The following is a 15,593-nucleotide window of genomic DNA, read 5'->3' as shown; positions in this document are numbered from 1 at the left end:
TAAGAGTAAGATATTAAACCCCAAGCAAATTATGTGATAGGTAACTTTGTCCTGTGTCCTTACCTGCAGCTTCACCTTAAGTTACCCAGTGGGATGGGGAGGAGAATCAGAAAAAGCACACCCGCCAGCTCTTTAGATGAAATGGGAGAGGACACACACTTACACACAACTCAATTTAAACTTTCCTGAGCCTCAGCAGGTGGAGCTGCTGTCTTCTGTCCCAGAGATGGCAGCAGTCTGGAGCAAGTGAATTGATGTCTACATATGCAAGAAATAAAGCCCTTGGGGAGTTTAGATGGAGAGCATGATGGAAATGTAATATATCATTACTTCATGAAGTTACATAATGTTTAGAGTTGAGATTTTGCAATATCCCCATTAATGTAAATGGTTCACTGAACTTGCTGCTAGTGTTCTTGCAGCAGCCCAGAGGAGTGCTCTTCCCACAATAATCAGAAAGCAAAGAGGAGCAGCAATGCTTATATTTGACCTGCTCCATCTGGTTTTGCTCTATCTGGGTGCCTGCCCACATCAGGGAGACAGCCAAATGTTTTGGAGCAGTCCAGATCCCCTGCACTTCCCACCCTTTCCCAGCTGGTGGTGGAAGTAGTTCAACTACAGGAAGGTACAAACAGTTAACCAGGGATATCTGCAGCACCGAACCAATGAGGCTGATGACAGCTTGAATGTGATTTTCAGTTCACATTGCAGCTTTAGTTCTGTAAGTCTACATCTGTTGCATTATGAATTCTTTCAAATAACTCTGTGGTGTATTTTAGGGACTCTCATAATAACAATGGAACAATGGGTAGATCTGCCCCTTCTGCAGAGACACTTCCAAGGGAAGTGAAGAAATCTGCTAAGGTATTACATATCTGTTAGGGAGAACCTCTGCATGGCTGAGACCTTCCCAACACACAGATCCAAAGCTGTTCAAGGGGAAAAACTAGCCCCTCATCTACACATGAAGTTGTTAGAAGCAGTTCTCAGTGGCAAGAGCTAGTTGCCTGGAAGCCTTCTCGTTACTGGTCCAATTTTAACTGCTCGTCTCTGTCAACATCACCTGGCACCACAGATTTAATGAGACTAGCCCTGTTTTGTCAGCCAAACCCACAAGCAGGTAGTATAACTCTTGGCACAGAAAGCAGGACAGAGTCTGGAGCCTTACTGTTCTTCAGCTCTGGCCTTACTTTCTAAACTCAAAATCTCACAGATCATTCCTGGGGTGTTTCCAGCTTCCAGGACCTATCAGCAGTGTCTGTGGGGCAGGGTGGATATTTTTCCTTCCCAAGAAATCCTTAGAAGAAGAACATCAAAAGAGATGGTCAAATAGAAGCATCTTAGATTGCCTTTGCTATCCTAGCCTGGATGGCCCGATGTCTTTTAGAGAGCTGTAAAACTGTTCTTTGAGCTGACTTTACTGTTTATATACTGGGGGAGTTTTTGAGGTCTGGGCTGTACCAGAGGCTAGGCACAGCTCATGACACTGTGGAGACTCTGCACAGCCATTCCAGGGACATAGCCATGATTGAGGACTTGGCTTCAAAATGGAGACATCATGTTTTAGTGAGATGGATGGTATTACCATCTTTAGTAAGATGGAAGGTCCTGGAACGTGGTGGTTCAGAAGCTGTTTCACATGCAGCTCAACTTTGTGCTTGACAAAGGGAACCTGGTGCTGAGAGGTTTAAGCTGATCGACTTTTCTATTGTGTGCTTTTTTTGTAATTCAGAAGTTCAGACTGGCTTCTAGAGTTAGGCAGGTTACACCCAGTCCCAGTTTTCCAGTCCAGACACCAGTGTGAAAAGGAGGCTGTCAGTGTTCTGCCTGGCTTGGATGTCTAGTGCTGCACCATGAAAGTCTTTCTCAGTTTGAGCTGCCATGTTTTAGCTATAATTTGCTTTTAACATGTTGGGTTAGATTTGTAAATCTCTAAGTGTGCCAGTCCTTGAATACAGCCTTGAGTTTCCCTGATTCCAAGTGAAAGCACTCTGAATGGGCTGTGAAGCGGATATTTATTCTGCCTGATCTGTCATTTTGTTTTTATGCTAATGCTACCCCTGCTGCTATCCTGTAATCAGCTGTTACAGAAACAATACATTGGCCCTAGGGTAAGTTTAGAAAAGTATTCACCCACGGTGCACTCCTATATAAATCCAGTTTTAGCAACGTGGTGTTTGAAGCATTATACTCTGCAGAGATCAGCAAGATGTGCATGCTTGGAGCCAGCTCCAGATCACAAGTTTCTCTGTATTGTTTCTCAGGCCCTACATGTCCATTGGAACGCTAAGAGATCAAGTCATCTATCCAGACTCAGTGGATGACATGCATGAGAAAGGCTACCAAGATCAAGATCTGGAGTGTATTCTGCACATGGTTCACCTGTACCACATAGTTCAACGAGAAGGAGGTAAATTGCACATTTTTGTAAAAAACTTTTACAAAGTTTGTTCCTCGTGTGCTGTAGTGTGACTGAGCTTTTTTTTTGTTACTGAACTGGAGAAACTGGATCCAGACCCTTTGTGGTTGTGGGAGCTGCACAAACACACAGTTGTTGCTCCTAATGCTGACAGAGGGAGAAGAGTTAGGTGCTTCTCTCCTCCCTAGTAAACACATGCCCAAGCTGAACATCCTTGTTACCTTGTAATGGCCAGTCTTTTCCTGGTACTGTGAGATCACTGACCTTCCTCTGTTTTCACAGAAAATGTAATGTGTGTCAAAACCTTGTAATGTCACTAGCTAGGTCAACTCAAAAGCACATGAATGAAAAGGGAGTCAAGTCTGCTTTCACCTCCCTCGTTTGTGAGATCAGCGGGACTGTGTGCCATGAGGAGGAATGAACCAGGGTGAACAAGTTAAAAATAACCAAATGACAGTGGCTGGCAGTTGAGTGTTGCCATCTACCACTTCTCAGTGTTCTTTGTCCTAAGAGTGTGAGACTGTAAATACACTGACATGGTAAATGTCAAGATACCAAAGGCTTCCTTTGTGTCTTAAGGAACTGGAGCATTTCATGGCTTTTTTCCCCCAAACATAGCAATCATTTTCATCCTTTTGTTCCCACCAGCCTCTAATCTCTGGTTTGAATTTCCTCCCTATCATTATGCTTTTAAAACAGATATAGGACAAAGTTAGTAACATTTGGAGAGGAGGAGAATCTTCAAACCTCTATAAGGAGCTGAAGTCAGGGAGTGCTGGATGTACTCTGCCTTTCTCTGCCTGCTGTCAGTGCTCGTTTCTGAAGAAGTACTTCAGGTGCATTGTCTTGTAATGTGTGTGCTTGGTGTCTCTTGGGATCATTCTGACGACACAGAGTAGTGCTTCAGCCATTGGGAATCACAAGGAAATGTCTAAATTCCCCTTCCTGGATGGCAGCCTGTTGCTCTGTTCAAAAGGCAGAAGGTGGATTTTGTTTTTGAAGGATGAATGGAGGCTCACGTAGTGTCTTTTTCGTGTCTCTTGAGTGGGAAGTAGTAATCATTTAAAGCAGCAATTTTTGTCTGCAGGTAGTTCTCTACCTCACAATCCCATTGATAGATGCTATCTTTCCATGGGTTAATACGTATTTGTTAACAGTGTAATGATGACTTAGCCCTCAAGTTGCAATAGAAAGTAAGAATCTGACATCATTCTGATTCATACTGTTATTCAGATCTGATAACATGACACAAGGATTGAAACAGTGAGCAGAGAACTAAATTCAGTGACCAGAATAATTGCAGAGAAGTCCTCTACTCCCTGCACTGACATTGTAACTGTCAGTTACCTGGTTAGTATTCTGATTACCTGTCAGTATTCCTGAGTCACTTAGTGAAGTAAGTGAAGTGCCCAGATTGCAGAAGAACAAGCAGATATGTTGGAATGGGGAGTGGGAAAAGGAGGAGTAGTTAAATTGTCAGTGGCAAGAAGGCCCTGTAGAGTGTGTGTTCGTAGCCTGCTGGTACTTGTAGATGTACTGACAGCATATAACAGTGTGGCCAAAGCCATGTCTCCAGCAGTCTCTGAATGCACATCGGTGTGGTTTGTAACCCTACAGCTGGAGCATCTGGCTGCTGCTGGGGCAGTGACTGTGCACCATGTACCAGATGCTGTTGGCTAGGGCCAGTGTACTCAATTGCCAGCCTGAAAACCCAGGCTTGGATCAGTCTCACTCCACATTCTGTGTCAAAGAAAGTGTTTATTATTGACCTTCTTCTTGCTCTTCTGCCTGCCTGACTTGACATGCGAGGCACACACAACCTATAAAATAGCCTTGAGGACACTGTTAATGTTCTCTGGTGCTCTGCTGAGACTCCACTCAGCAGAAGGGGCACGCTGTGCAAAAGTCTGCACCAACAAGTGTTACAAAAATGTGTCTTAGGTACTTTGTGATCTAAAATGACAGAAGTGGGCAAAGCTGGAAAATGGGCAGAGATTACCACATACCAGGAGGTTTTTAGGACCATAATACACCTACTTGTTCCCTTTCCTCCTTGGGCATTTGCAGGAGACAAGTGCCAAGGTAGAAGCAGAGAGAAAATCTGTGACATGTGATTTGATACGTCACATGGATTTCGTGTGCTTACATGTTCTGTAGAGCTCCCCAGTCTCGGACAAAGACTCATATTCTGTATTTTTGAACCTGCAAGCAAGAGAAATACTTGTTGAAAGTGGATGACTTGTGGTTTTTTCTTTATGTATAGCTGGTTTTTTTTAAAATGCCAATTTTTATTTTATTCTTTTCCTTAAAATCATATTTTTAAACTAAAATTATTTCTATTAAAAAATGAAACTTTCTTTACAAAATAATGAAGAAACCCATGTAAAGCTTGGAGAACAAGGAATTTGCACCAAACTGTCCTTTTTTCTTTTTTCAGGCTGCTTTGATGGTTGGCAAACACTGACATTTTCCAATTGAAGAAGATTTTGCTGAAAAATTCCCAGCAAGCTTCTATTTATATGTTATGTACAATTCTGAAAATGTGCTGCATTGGGGAAAAAAAATCAATGAAATCATCTTTAGTTATTCAGAAGTTATTCAGTGATGTATGAGATATGTCCATGCTATTTTGAACCATTTCCATCAACTCTTCTCAGAATGGAGCTAGGTATTTGACAATCTTTAAGTGATAGAGACCTACTATTGCTCTTCAATATGTTTTCAGTAGGTCCTCTTCTTCTTCAGAGCTTTACCTCTGTCTCTTCCCCTTTTCCCTGTCCCCTGCAGTATTAAGCCTCTACCAGAGTGTAAGCTCCCTGGCTCATTTGGAGCACGTCCAAAGGGGGCCATGAAACTGGTGAAAGATCTGGAGCATGAGTCTGATGAGGAGTGACTGACGGAACTGGAGTAGTTTAGCCTGGAGAGAGGAGGCTGAGGGGAGACATGATCACTCTCTACAACTACCTGAAATGAGGTTGCAGTGAGATGAGTATTAGTCTCTTCTCACAAGTATCAAGGAACAGGACAGGAGGAAATGGCCTTAAGTTGGTCCAGGGTAGGTTTACATTGGATATTAGGAAAAAATTCTTCATCAAAGGGGTCATGAAGCCTTGGAACAGGCTGCCCAGGGAAGTTGTGGAGCCACCATCCCTGGAGGTATTCAAAAGACATGTAGATGTAGTGCTGAGGGACATGGGTTAGTGGTGGCCTTGGCAGTGTTGGATTAATGGTTGGACTCGATGATCTCAAGGGTCTCTTCCAACCTAAACAGTTCTGTGATTCTATAAGTGGTTATACTTTAATTAACCGTTAATGTCATGTGTATAATATGATGCTTTGCAGTTTTGTGTTCTTCCCTCTGTGGGCAGTAAAGAGGAAGCCAGATGGAGCCAGAGATGTACAACTCTGACTTGGTTTATTTGTCCTGATGTAATGTTCTTGTCTTTAGCTGAATTATTTCCACATCACATCAGTTAAAGGGTCACCAGGTTCCAAGTGTATAGTAGCCAACAAGACCCTGATGTTTTTGTTGCTGCTAATGGCAGAAATTCCTCTTTTCATATCAATGAGGTTTGACTCGGATAAAAGTAACTAGAATGGTTACAAGAATAAGTAGCCCAGTTTGGCATTTAGCTTCTGCTTACCCTCATGAAACTTTTTTTGATTGATAACAACTGAATACACCAAAACACCAAAATAAGAATCCCCCACCCCACTATCTTCGACGTCCCTGAACCCAAGCCCTGGAAGAATTCAGTGCATCTGCTATTGACAGCAGCCCTCCTTGCTGCTAGAGGCAGAATTCTCTTCCCACTGAATCCCACACTCATTTTTTTCTCACTTGCTGGATACTAGAGGAATGCCGTTTTGTCACTTACCTTTATGTTATCACTAAGGTGCTCCCACCAACACGTGCAGAGTTGCTAACTCTACCAGAACAGTAGTTTCATGCAAAAAAAGAGTATAGTAAAGAAAGTTGTATTCGGCACAGGTGAGGAAAAGACACATCCAGAAATCATAGGTAATAGCATGGAGATGTGCAGTAGATACACATAAAGTGGTTCTTTTTTGACCTGCTTTGAAAATCCATTTACATTTAGCAAGTGTCAGTCGTGATGCAGCCTTAGGCTGCCGATAGCCTGTCACACGAGAGGAGCTGCGAGTGCATGTAGCAGCACGCTGCACGCGTGACCAGGCCTGTCTGCTTTGGGCTCGTGGCACTACTGAACAAGTTCAACCTGTTTATGGTTTCTCATCACCCCAGATTATAATTATTCCTCATTATTTTGTACATTTGTCATATCTTTGGGTCTTGTCCAGGGAATCTTTGTTCGAGGCCAGGCATAAACACTTAGACAGGCACATGAGATTTTGTCATCTGATCATTTTAGCCCTGGATTTGCTTTTGTTACTGGTACCAGCAGGAGCTCTGGGGTGCTCTGCTGGCTTTTCCAGTGGCTTTGAAATCCAGACACAAATCCCTGCAGTGTCATGCTGAGCTGGGGCAATTGATTGTCTCTTTGTTCCTTCTGACATTGTATATTCACTCTGCACAACACCCTTCTCGCTTCCATTTTGACAGCTGCCTGGCGACATAGGCTGTGCAAGAGGCCTCCATGTTCAAAAACTCAACCAGGGTGAACTCTGACTATAGTTTGCTGCAGCAGCCTTTCTTTTGTCATGAAGCTGTAACACTCCAGTCCACATCTGATGAGATGCATGGAATGTAGGTTTGGAGAAGTAACTTTCAAATGTATCTTTTTATGGCCGCTGAGTGCTCTGTATTGCACTTAAGTGTGAGGATTCTCAAAGGTGAAGGTTACTCAGTGCTACAGACCTCAGATATAACCCTTTTGTTGTTGTTAAATTTAGTTTGCTTTTTCCTTCAGAAAATTGAGGAAAAATGAATTACCAAATGAGGCCATACAAGAAAATGAAATGCTGCTATTGTGAGGCTGTCACCAGTTTCTGCCGACATCTGTGCGGGTTTCTACTGCAGTCACTCTGCCCTGTATGTTACATGTGCTCTTTGTCTTACTGATTGCAAAAAGCATTTCTGTGACATCCAAGGTCCATCACAGTGACATCATACCCTGTGCAATCAAAGGCTACATGTAACAAGAAACTGGGCAAGGAATTTGGATTCTGAAAGCCAGGATTATGTTTGTACTGACTGAGAGATTTGTGCTGTGTTAGTGAACAAACCATTTCATATCCCTGCATTCATGGGCAAGCCTTTTTGTTTCTTCATTTGCAAAGTGATGTAGCTATGGGTGACATAACCCACTGGCTTGGCTGATATTTTCAGAACACTAACGAGCTTCACTGACCTGTCACACCTCCGCAGGAGAAAAGAGGAACAAGTAGATACATTACTGTTAATGCACAGCAGGGAGTCAGTTTATTGTGAGACACAGTGTCTCTAAGTGTTCAGAGGAAATTGTTCAGACATTAGAGAATAATTTTTTTTAAGGGATAATGTTAATATGGATCCTTCCTTATCTTCTGTTGGAGAAATTCCAGATGGCAAATAAGAAGGTTCGGGGAGGGAGGGAGGCAGAAAGAGACAAGATGCACTTCTAATATTCAGTTAGAATCTAAGTTGAAGCAAACACAGAGATGACTGTTGTATTCTGGTAAACAGAGGCTAAACATTATACCTTTAGAAGAAGTAATAGAATGGTTTGGGGATTGGACTAGATGATCTCTAAAGGTCCCTTCCAACCCTATTATTGTATAATTTTGATGACAAGATGATGCTGCTTCTTGAACTTCATTCCCTTTTTGTGTTTAGTAAGTCTTTACAAGCCGGCTGATCTGGAAGAAACTCTGTGAACATGGGCACTGCTTCCCCAAGGGACATGTGCATACTTGCACACCCACCCACACCCTATCTCAAATTGAGATCCCTGGAGCTCATCTATATTCTCAGCTTAAAAATAACAGAATATAAGCAGTAGCCTAAATGTTGTCTTAGAAGCATAGTTGTTTCTGTGGCTTTCATAAAGGACCATTCCAATCCCTTGACCCCAGAACTCTCTGCCAAAAAGAAGTGCTCCAGGTGTTTTAGCCGTTTTTGGAATCTGAAGGTGCTGGTGGAACAGCACTTCAGCTCTCTGTGTGGTCCCAGAAACCCTAACTGCTCAGCAGCAGCCTCTGTATCTGCTCCATTTACCAGAGTTCATCCAAATGGTGACTCAGTTAATCATTACACAGCTTGGTCTTTGCTAGGAGCCAGCTGATAGAAAGCACCATATATTGGGGGTGGTCTGCCCACTGGGATCCTTGAACAAGAAGAAGAGGAAAGTAAGGAAAAACAATAGGATCACTAAAGGTGATATATTTCTGATGACTGCACACCTGGGTTTTAAATCAAATTGTATACACATCTATTAAGAAATCATTACATATTTTGCATAGAGAAAATTCTTGGAATTCAGTCTCTAGTATTGTCAATTCCTGTTTTCAGTCACAGAGCCTCTCACCAGATTGTGTTGTTCAGACCTACCAAGCCCTAGTGTAGCAACAAGCATGGGCAGAGCACTCCTGGCCTCCTGCACCTTCACAAGCCTCACTTGTCCCACCTTAGATCAGGTATCAGAAATGACACAGCCCACCCTCCTTGCTTGACCTTGCTTATAGTCTTTTCTGGCAAATGTTTATTTTCAGCTGGGCAGTATCAGAAAAGGGGTTTTAGCTGTGGTGATGATTTTCTGCTTGCAGTGTTTCAGGGCTGGATTGGAAAAACGTTCTATTCCTCACTTGGCCCTGCTCCAGCTGCCTGTCTCATGAATAGATGATCTAGTGAGAGAAATGTCGTATCAGGTTTTCTCTACATCACATATTTTGCTACTTTATCCATCTGGATTGTTGGACTGAAAACTTGTTTTCAGTAGGGTTGAAGTTTTTCATTGTGGGAATGAATCACGCCGCAGTACTGACTTGCTCCCATTGCATGAACCTGAAAGTGACCCAGAAAAAAATCAGTTAGAGCCTCTGCTGAATATTAAATAAGGATACTCAGTGTTATAACAGCGTGGTCATTTCTCAGTACAAGGTAGTGGAAGTTTGTTTAGGAAATCGTGCTGTCTGTGAGGAGTTTTGTATGATAGCTGCTTGTCTGTGCACACAGAGTGCATCCCTGTACCTGCATCGGTGCTTCTGTTGAGTTTGCTGACAACTGATCTTTGCCTACAGGAGTGAGTGGAGTCTGGCACTGCTCTGTAGGGCTTTATGGTTTTAAATTTCCACTATCATCTTTCAAGAAAGAATGGCAGTTTGTTCTGTAAAGCAAACAAGACAGGATAAAATGATTGATTATTCTCAGGTAAAACACCTTTTTTTTTCAAAGAGATGGTAAGTAAAGTTTTTGACCAAGAAAAGGTTAAATTTCACTTTCAAAATCAACATATTTGGGACATTTTTCCAATTGAGTGCCAGTGGAAAGGCACTGAGGTATTTCAGAAAATATGTTCCAGCACTCTTCTGCAATGGAATTGCTCTTTATGATTTTGGCTGCAGATTGCAGAGATGTCACAAGTGAAGCTGCTTTTCCTTCATAAACTTACATTGTCCTGATGTGTTTTGGTTTAATTGTTTTAAAAGGCTGGGATGCCATCATGGATTGGAAAGATGTCTTATCAGGAGGAGAAAAACAAAGGATGGGAATGGCTCGGATGTTTTACCATAAGTAAGCATTTTGATTTGTTCTTTTAAGCAGCAGCTGAAAACAAGGAAGAGTTTTGCAGTTTTCCTCTTACAGTTTGAGGAGCAGTGGCCTCTAATCTGCATGCAATGTGCAGTACTGTTGGGTGGTTGCATAGGACTGCAGACCTTGTCCTTTATTCAGACGAGCTCTGCTTTTAGTTTGGGCATAGGCTTTGCTTTTTGGCAACATTCCATTACATTTTCCAGATGTTCCTTTCTTTAGATCCCTGTAGCCCAGTCCATATGTAGCAGTAGATAGAAAGTTTCTGACTTGGCTGTAGGTTCTGCATGGCTTGACAGCAGGATGGACATGAGGTCAAACTAGACTATAGAAGTTAGATCACGGTGTACTCAGATGGACCTGGAAATAAACCCCATTAATCCTGTCAGCTGGCTCTGCACCTGAATAATGCATGGAAACTAGATGTTGCTGCTAGCCACCTTCCAGCTGCATATGAAAGTCTGGCAAAAACACAGCTCTCCTTTTTGATGTTCTTTCAATTAAATATTGTGCTTGGGAATACTGTCCAAGCCATGGAGGAATAATGTTCTTTATCTGCTTTTGAAAGGCCGAAGTACGCGTTGCTGGATGAATGCACAAGTGCTGTAAGCATTGATGTTGAAGGAAAGATATTCCAAGCTGCAAAAGCTGCTGGGATATCCCTGCTTTCTATAACACACAGACCTTCTCTTTGGTAAGTATGTTCAGGGCTTTATCAGGGTCCTTGCTTTTAGCTTTCTGACAAGCAGTGAATTGACTTTTATACTTCATACCAGGGCAATTGTATAATCAATATCTACTCCCGCTTTCTAAGATAACTTGTCTGCCGTAATGGTGACGTAAATGCCTTTAGCATTGATTTTTTCATTCTTTGACATGTATTTATTCCTCCCTCTTATTTTTTTAAGCATGTTTCAGTTATTAATTATTAATAGCAACATGCAGCTATCTAAGAGACAATTAGTTAGTCCACCACACCACAGACACAACAGATATCACCAGATTATTCTGTAAGGTGACAAGATACATGAGCTGCCCTGGGGAGGTTTACCAGGGCAAGGAGATGATGGAAAACATGGGCAGTGGTTAAACTGTTCCTTGTTCTACCAGAGGCTTAATATATCTTATGTTTTAACTTTGGTTGTGTCCTCTGTCTGCAGGATTTGTGAGCTTTCAGAATTTGATTGTCTATAAAAAAAATGAAGTATTCTAATTCTGAGAAATGACATTCTAGTGAGGCAGTACTAAGTATGGAAGAGTCCCTCAAAGAAGATAAACGTAGGGACTGAATATATAGGACAAACAAAAGCTTTAAAGGGCAAAAGGAAATCAAGAAGATGTGAGCTAACATTAACAGAGACTATTTGTTCTGAACTTGATCTGGATGTCAGATTATTTGCTTTTTTTAAACTGATAACAAAAAATCTGTGAGTCTGCTGCCTCAAAGGAAAGAAATTCTATCTGTCTGCTTCTCTGTTTCCCCAGCTTTCCTTGTGTACCAGTTCTAGGCCCCTTAGTTCAAGAAGGATAGGGAGCTGTTGGAGAGAGTTCAGCACAGGGCCACAAAGATGATTAAGGGAATGGGGCATCTCCCTTATGATGAAAGGCTGAGTTGCTGAGGCTCTTTAGCTTGGAGGAGACTGAGGAGTGACCTCATTAATGTTTACAAATACATAAAGGGCAGGTGTCAGGAGGATGGAGCCAGGCTGTTCTCAGTGATATCCAACGTTAGGATAGGGGGCAATGGGTACAAACTGGGACAGAAGAGGTTCCAAAGAAATACAAGGAAGTTCTTCACTGTGAGGGTGATGGAGCACTGGAACAGGCTGCCCAGATGGGTTGTGGAGTCTCCTTCTCTGGAGACATTCAAAACCCAGTTGGACGAGTTCCTGTGTTCCTGTAGGTGGTCCTGCTCTGGCAGGGGGATTGGACTAGATGATCTTTCAAGGTCCCTTCCAACTCTAAAGACTCTGTGATTCTGTCAAATGACTTTTGTTGGATTGGGACATGAACGTTAAGAAAAAATGGGTATCTTGACAGGCAGAAAATGTCATGTAGACTTTTGTTTTAAAAATAATTTTAATTACACTTAAGAAGAAAAGTAGCATTTAATTTTTTTAAGTTTGGCATTATTTTAAAACCACTGCTCAATAAACCAGGTATTTGAGAACATCTCACCTATAAATAATGGTGATGGGGTGGGAAGTTGTGTGAAAGAAGTCGTAAGAAAGAATGAGTTCAGTTTCCTGTCCTTTGGTGTCACAAAGAATAATATGCAAGAAGTGGTGAATATAAGCCTGGAGCTGGATCTCTTTTGAGTCTCATGTCACATTCTCTGGCTGGGATTTATAATCACTCATTTATGATGTGTCTCATCTTCTGTAATTTATAGTGATGGATTACACAGTCATACCAGCAGCTCTAAGAGAACTCTCTGCTCTTCCTCTTGCACCTCCTGGATAAATGTCTTGTCAGGTCTTGACAAAATTCACATATACACCGTTGAATATTTTCAGGGCACACACCCTGATAGTCACTGAAAGACCTGTGGCTCCCTCACAGACTTCTTTATTTTGTCCACTTGCAAACTGAACCATGTTTTAGCACTGGAGGTTTCTTTAGCCAACCTGACAAGATGCAGGGGAACAAACTCGGGTGTAATTGAACAAACTAGAGTTTTGCCAGTAACTTCAGGTACACCTTGCCTGCCTGAAAATATTTTCTGCTAAGGAGATAAAATCTCTCTCAGGAAGTGAGGTAAATAAAATAAACTGGGACTAGCATTCCTGGAGGAGAAGAGAGCCTTGTCTGCTGCTGCTCTTCAAGCCCCCGGGGAGAAAGGAGTCTGGTGGTTGCATTGAAGGCAACTGTAGCCACGGATGATGTTTCAAAGAAGAAGGCAGAAAGAGGGAGGCCACCAGGTTGACCAGGGGTGGGAGGAGATGAGGGAACCCTCCACAGCCCTGCTTCCTGCTGCTGCTGGTATGGCTGCAGGTGTGCCCTCAGGGAGCCAGTCCATGAGGCTGCACCAGGCAGTGGCTGCTCCCATGGGAGCTCATATCACCACTGAGAGCCACCTCGCCGCTGGCTTTCACCAAGTGGCCTAGGCAGGTCCTGGTGACAGACTGTGAAAAAAAACCAACACCCTTATGAAATGGTGTCCTGGGATTATCAGTTGCTGACAAAAAGTCTTTCACTGACCCAAAACTGGACAACTCCCAATTTCCCGAGAGGCACCATTGGAAAGAGACACACACATCCCAATCTGCATGCAGAAATGACTGGTGTGTTCCCTGAGCCATTGCTAATGTTCTGATTTCTGCTGCAGGAAGTACCACAGTCACTTGCTGCAGTTTGACGGGCAGGGTGGCTGGCGCTTCGAGCAGTTGGACACCGCCATCCGTTTGTCACTGAGCGAGGAGAAACAGAGACTGGAATCCCAGCTCGCAGGAATTCCCAAAATGCAGCAGAGACTGAATGAACTGTGTAAAATCTTGGGAGAAGACTCAGTGCTTAAAACAATGGACAAAGAGGAATAAATAATTTATGGTTTATGTTTTTAAAAGTATTTTTTTAGTTAAAAGCATTACAGATTCAGCCATTATCCTTTGCATGCATTGTGATAGAGGCTTAGAGCATAGAGAAACACAGCCAGCAGAAAATAATGCTCTGAATGCTATGTAAGACTTGAGCATTTTAGTCTTAAGGAAGGAAGCGATTGAACTGTGAAAAGAAAATCTGCAAGTGCACAGAGTATAAGATTAGTCGTTGCAGCTTATGTTAATTCCTCGTGAAAGCCCAAGTCACTGCAAAAGAACAACCAGCACTCTTAGGTTTTGTAGGTGAATTTTTGCCTGAGACTTGGCCTGCAGAATGTGCTCTTGTACCAGGTGACTGTGTGCGTATGATGTGCCTGCTACGCAGAGCAAACCCGGCGTGAAACTCAGGCATGGAGCACGGCAGGGGCAGCATCTGGGTGAGTATGCAGATGCATGCAAAGATCTCTTCTGGGTATAAGAAACATTCTTTCAGCCCATGTGAAACTAGAATCCTGTTGTACTACTGAGTGGCATACACAGCTCTACCTGCATTTCCATAGGAAGTAACACGGTAAGCTGAGCAGAGACAACTGTCTGAGGGGTCCGCTGCCCTCGTGACAGAGAAGCAGGGGCAGAGCTAAATATGTGAAAGGCTTGTGCTGTGCTTTATGGCATTACATATAGCTTCAGAGGCTCTTTGCCCTTCGTGATACATCAGTTCTTTTGGGGGATTATTTATGTCCCCTATTCAGTAACCTCTGGTGAGGGGATGAACTGTTGTGTCTGGCATCAAGGGATTTAGTTTTCACTTGACTAAGTCATTGCTCTGCTCCGTGGGTCAGATCCAGCCGGCGTTCAGTTCTGACCCAGTTCCTCACTGGTAAAATCACAATAAAGACACTTGTTTGTTCCATGAGACACTTTGTGGCGGGAAGGACTGTGGGAGAGGAAGATCTCCTTTTCTGAATGTCCACACTGAATGCTCAGGCACGGCTGTCCTGCCAGTTAAAATGCTCAGCACTTGCAAAGGCCTGTGAAAAGGGTGAGTGTTTTGTAATCACTGATTGATGTGGCTGCCACGTTTTGGAGTAGGGTGGCCGAGTGCTGCCCTCCCTATGAGCAAGCACACCCTTCACAGCTTTGCTCTCAGGTGTACTCACTCTTGTCCCAGCTGCGTGTGTCAGTTTAGTGGGCACCTGATCCTCAGTCCATCAGCAGGTGCGCTGAACAGAAGCCCCTTGGGCAGTGCTGGCCTGAGTGCTGTGACAGAGGCAAAATCCCCATGAACTGGAAATAAAGATCTGAATGGATTTAAGAGTTCCTGATCTGCTCTGTCTGACCTCAGGTGCACGGCGCATGGGCAGCTGGGGAGTGATGGTCGGGAAGGGGGGGGACTTTGCAGATGGGTAAATGAGCCTTAGCCAAGATGTAGCAATCCTGAAGTTTGTTTGGTCTTTTTTCCTAGAAGAAGCGTGATCCCTTAGAAGATTTCTGTGTGTTGTGCTTAGTATGAGGAGAGGCAATGCATATGCTTTTAAGAACTGTTAAGAGGTGAAATATTTTGGGGGTATTTGGCTGAGCTGGGAATGTTTGAGCACCCTGAAGTTAGTATCAACTGTTTCCTTAAGGGGAATGTGAATCAACCATCTGCCAAATCCCAGCCCAGTGAACTAGCCGTTAGCCCATCTTCCTTCTCACTCTGTGGTCATCTGGCTGCTTGGTATAGCACTTTACTCCAGAAAATGGAGTAAGTCTGCTCCCTGTCCTGCTTCTCCAGAGTCTGTGACTTGAATGTAACCCTGTGACTTCTCCTGGTGACAACAGTTTATTCTGCTCATCAGTTTTCTCTATAGAGTCCCCTGGGACATCTCACTGACACAGAAAGGAATGCTTTTGGGAACCTTTGAAAGGAATGAGAAATTAAGGT

The 15,593-nt window shown here is 43.1% G+C and overlaps 1 protein-coding gene across 2 annotated transcripts in view; it reads left to right on the top strand.

Annotated features, from left to right (window-relative positions):
• ABCD2 (ATP binding cassette subfamily D member 2) overlaps positions 1–14,582 on the top strand; it is a 43,540-nt gene extending 28,958 nt beyond the window's left edge. Inside the window, exons 7-10 of one of the 2 annotated variants that reach the window (XM_062018668.1) lie at positions 2,265–2,410; positions 10,025–10,109; positions 10,696–10,821; positions 13,456–14,582. In XM_062018668.1, coding sequence (XP_061874652.1) covers positions 2,265–2,410; positions 10,025–10,109; positions 10,696–10,821; positions 13,456–13,666 — 568 coding nt within the window. In that variant the 3' untranslated portion in view covers positions 13,667–14,582. Of the gene's footprint in view, positions 1–2,264; positions 2,411–4,856; positions 4,993–10,024; positions 10,110–10,695; positions 10,822–13,455 lie in introns of those variants that run through there. The other variant, XM_062018676.1, reaches the window with a different exon arrangement.
• The last annotated feature ends 1,011 nt before the right edge of the window (positions 14,583–15,593 follow it).

Source organism: Colius striatus, chromosome 1 (assembly GCF_028858725.1).
Source record: "Colius striatus isolate bColStr4 chromosome 1, bColStr4.1.hap1, whole genome shotgun sequence".
NCBI lineage: Eukaryota > Metazoa > Chordata > Aves > Coliiformes > Coliidae > Colius > Colius striatus.
Note: the sequence above shows the minus strand (reverse complement) of the source record. Positions and strands in the feature narration are given on the sequence as shown.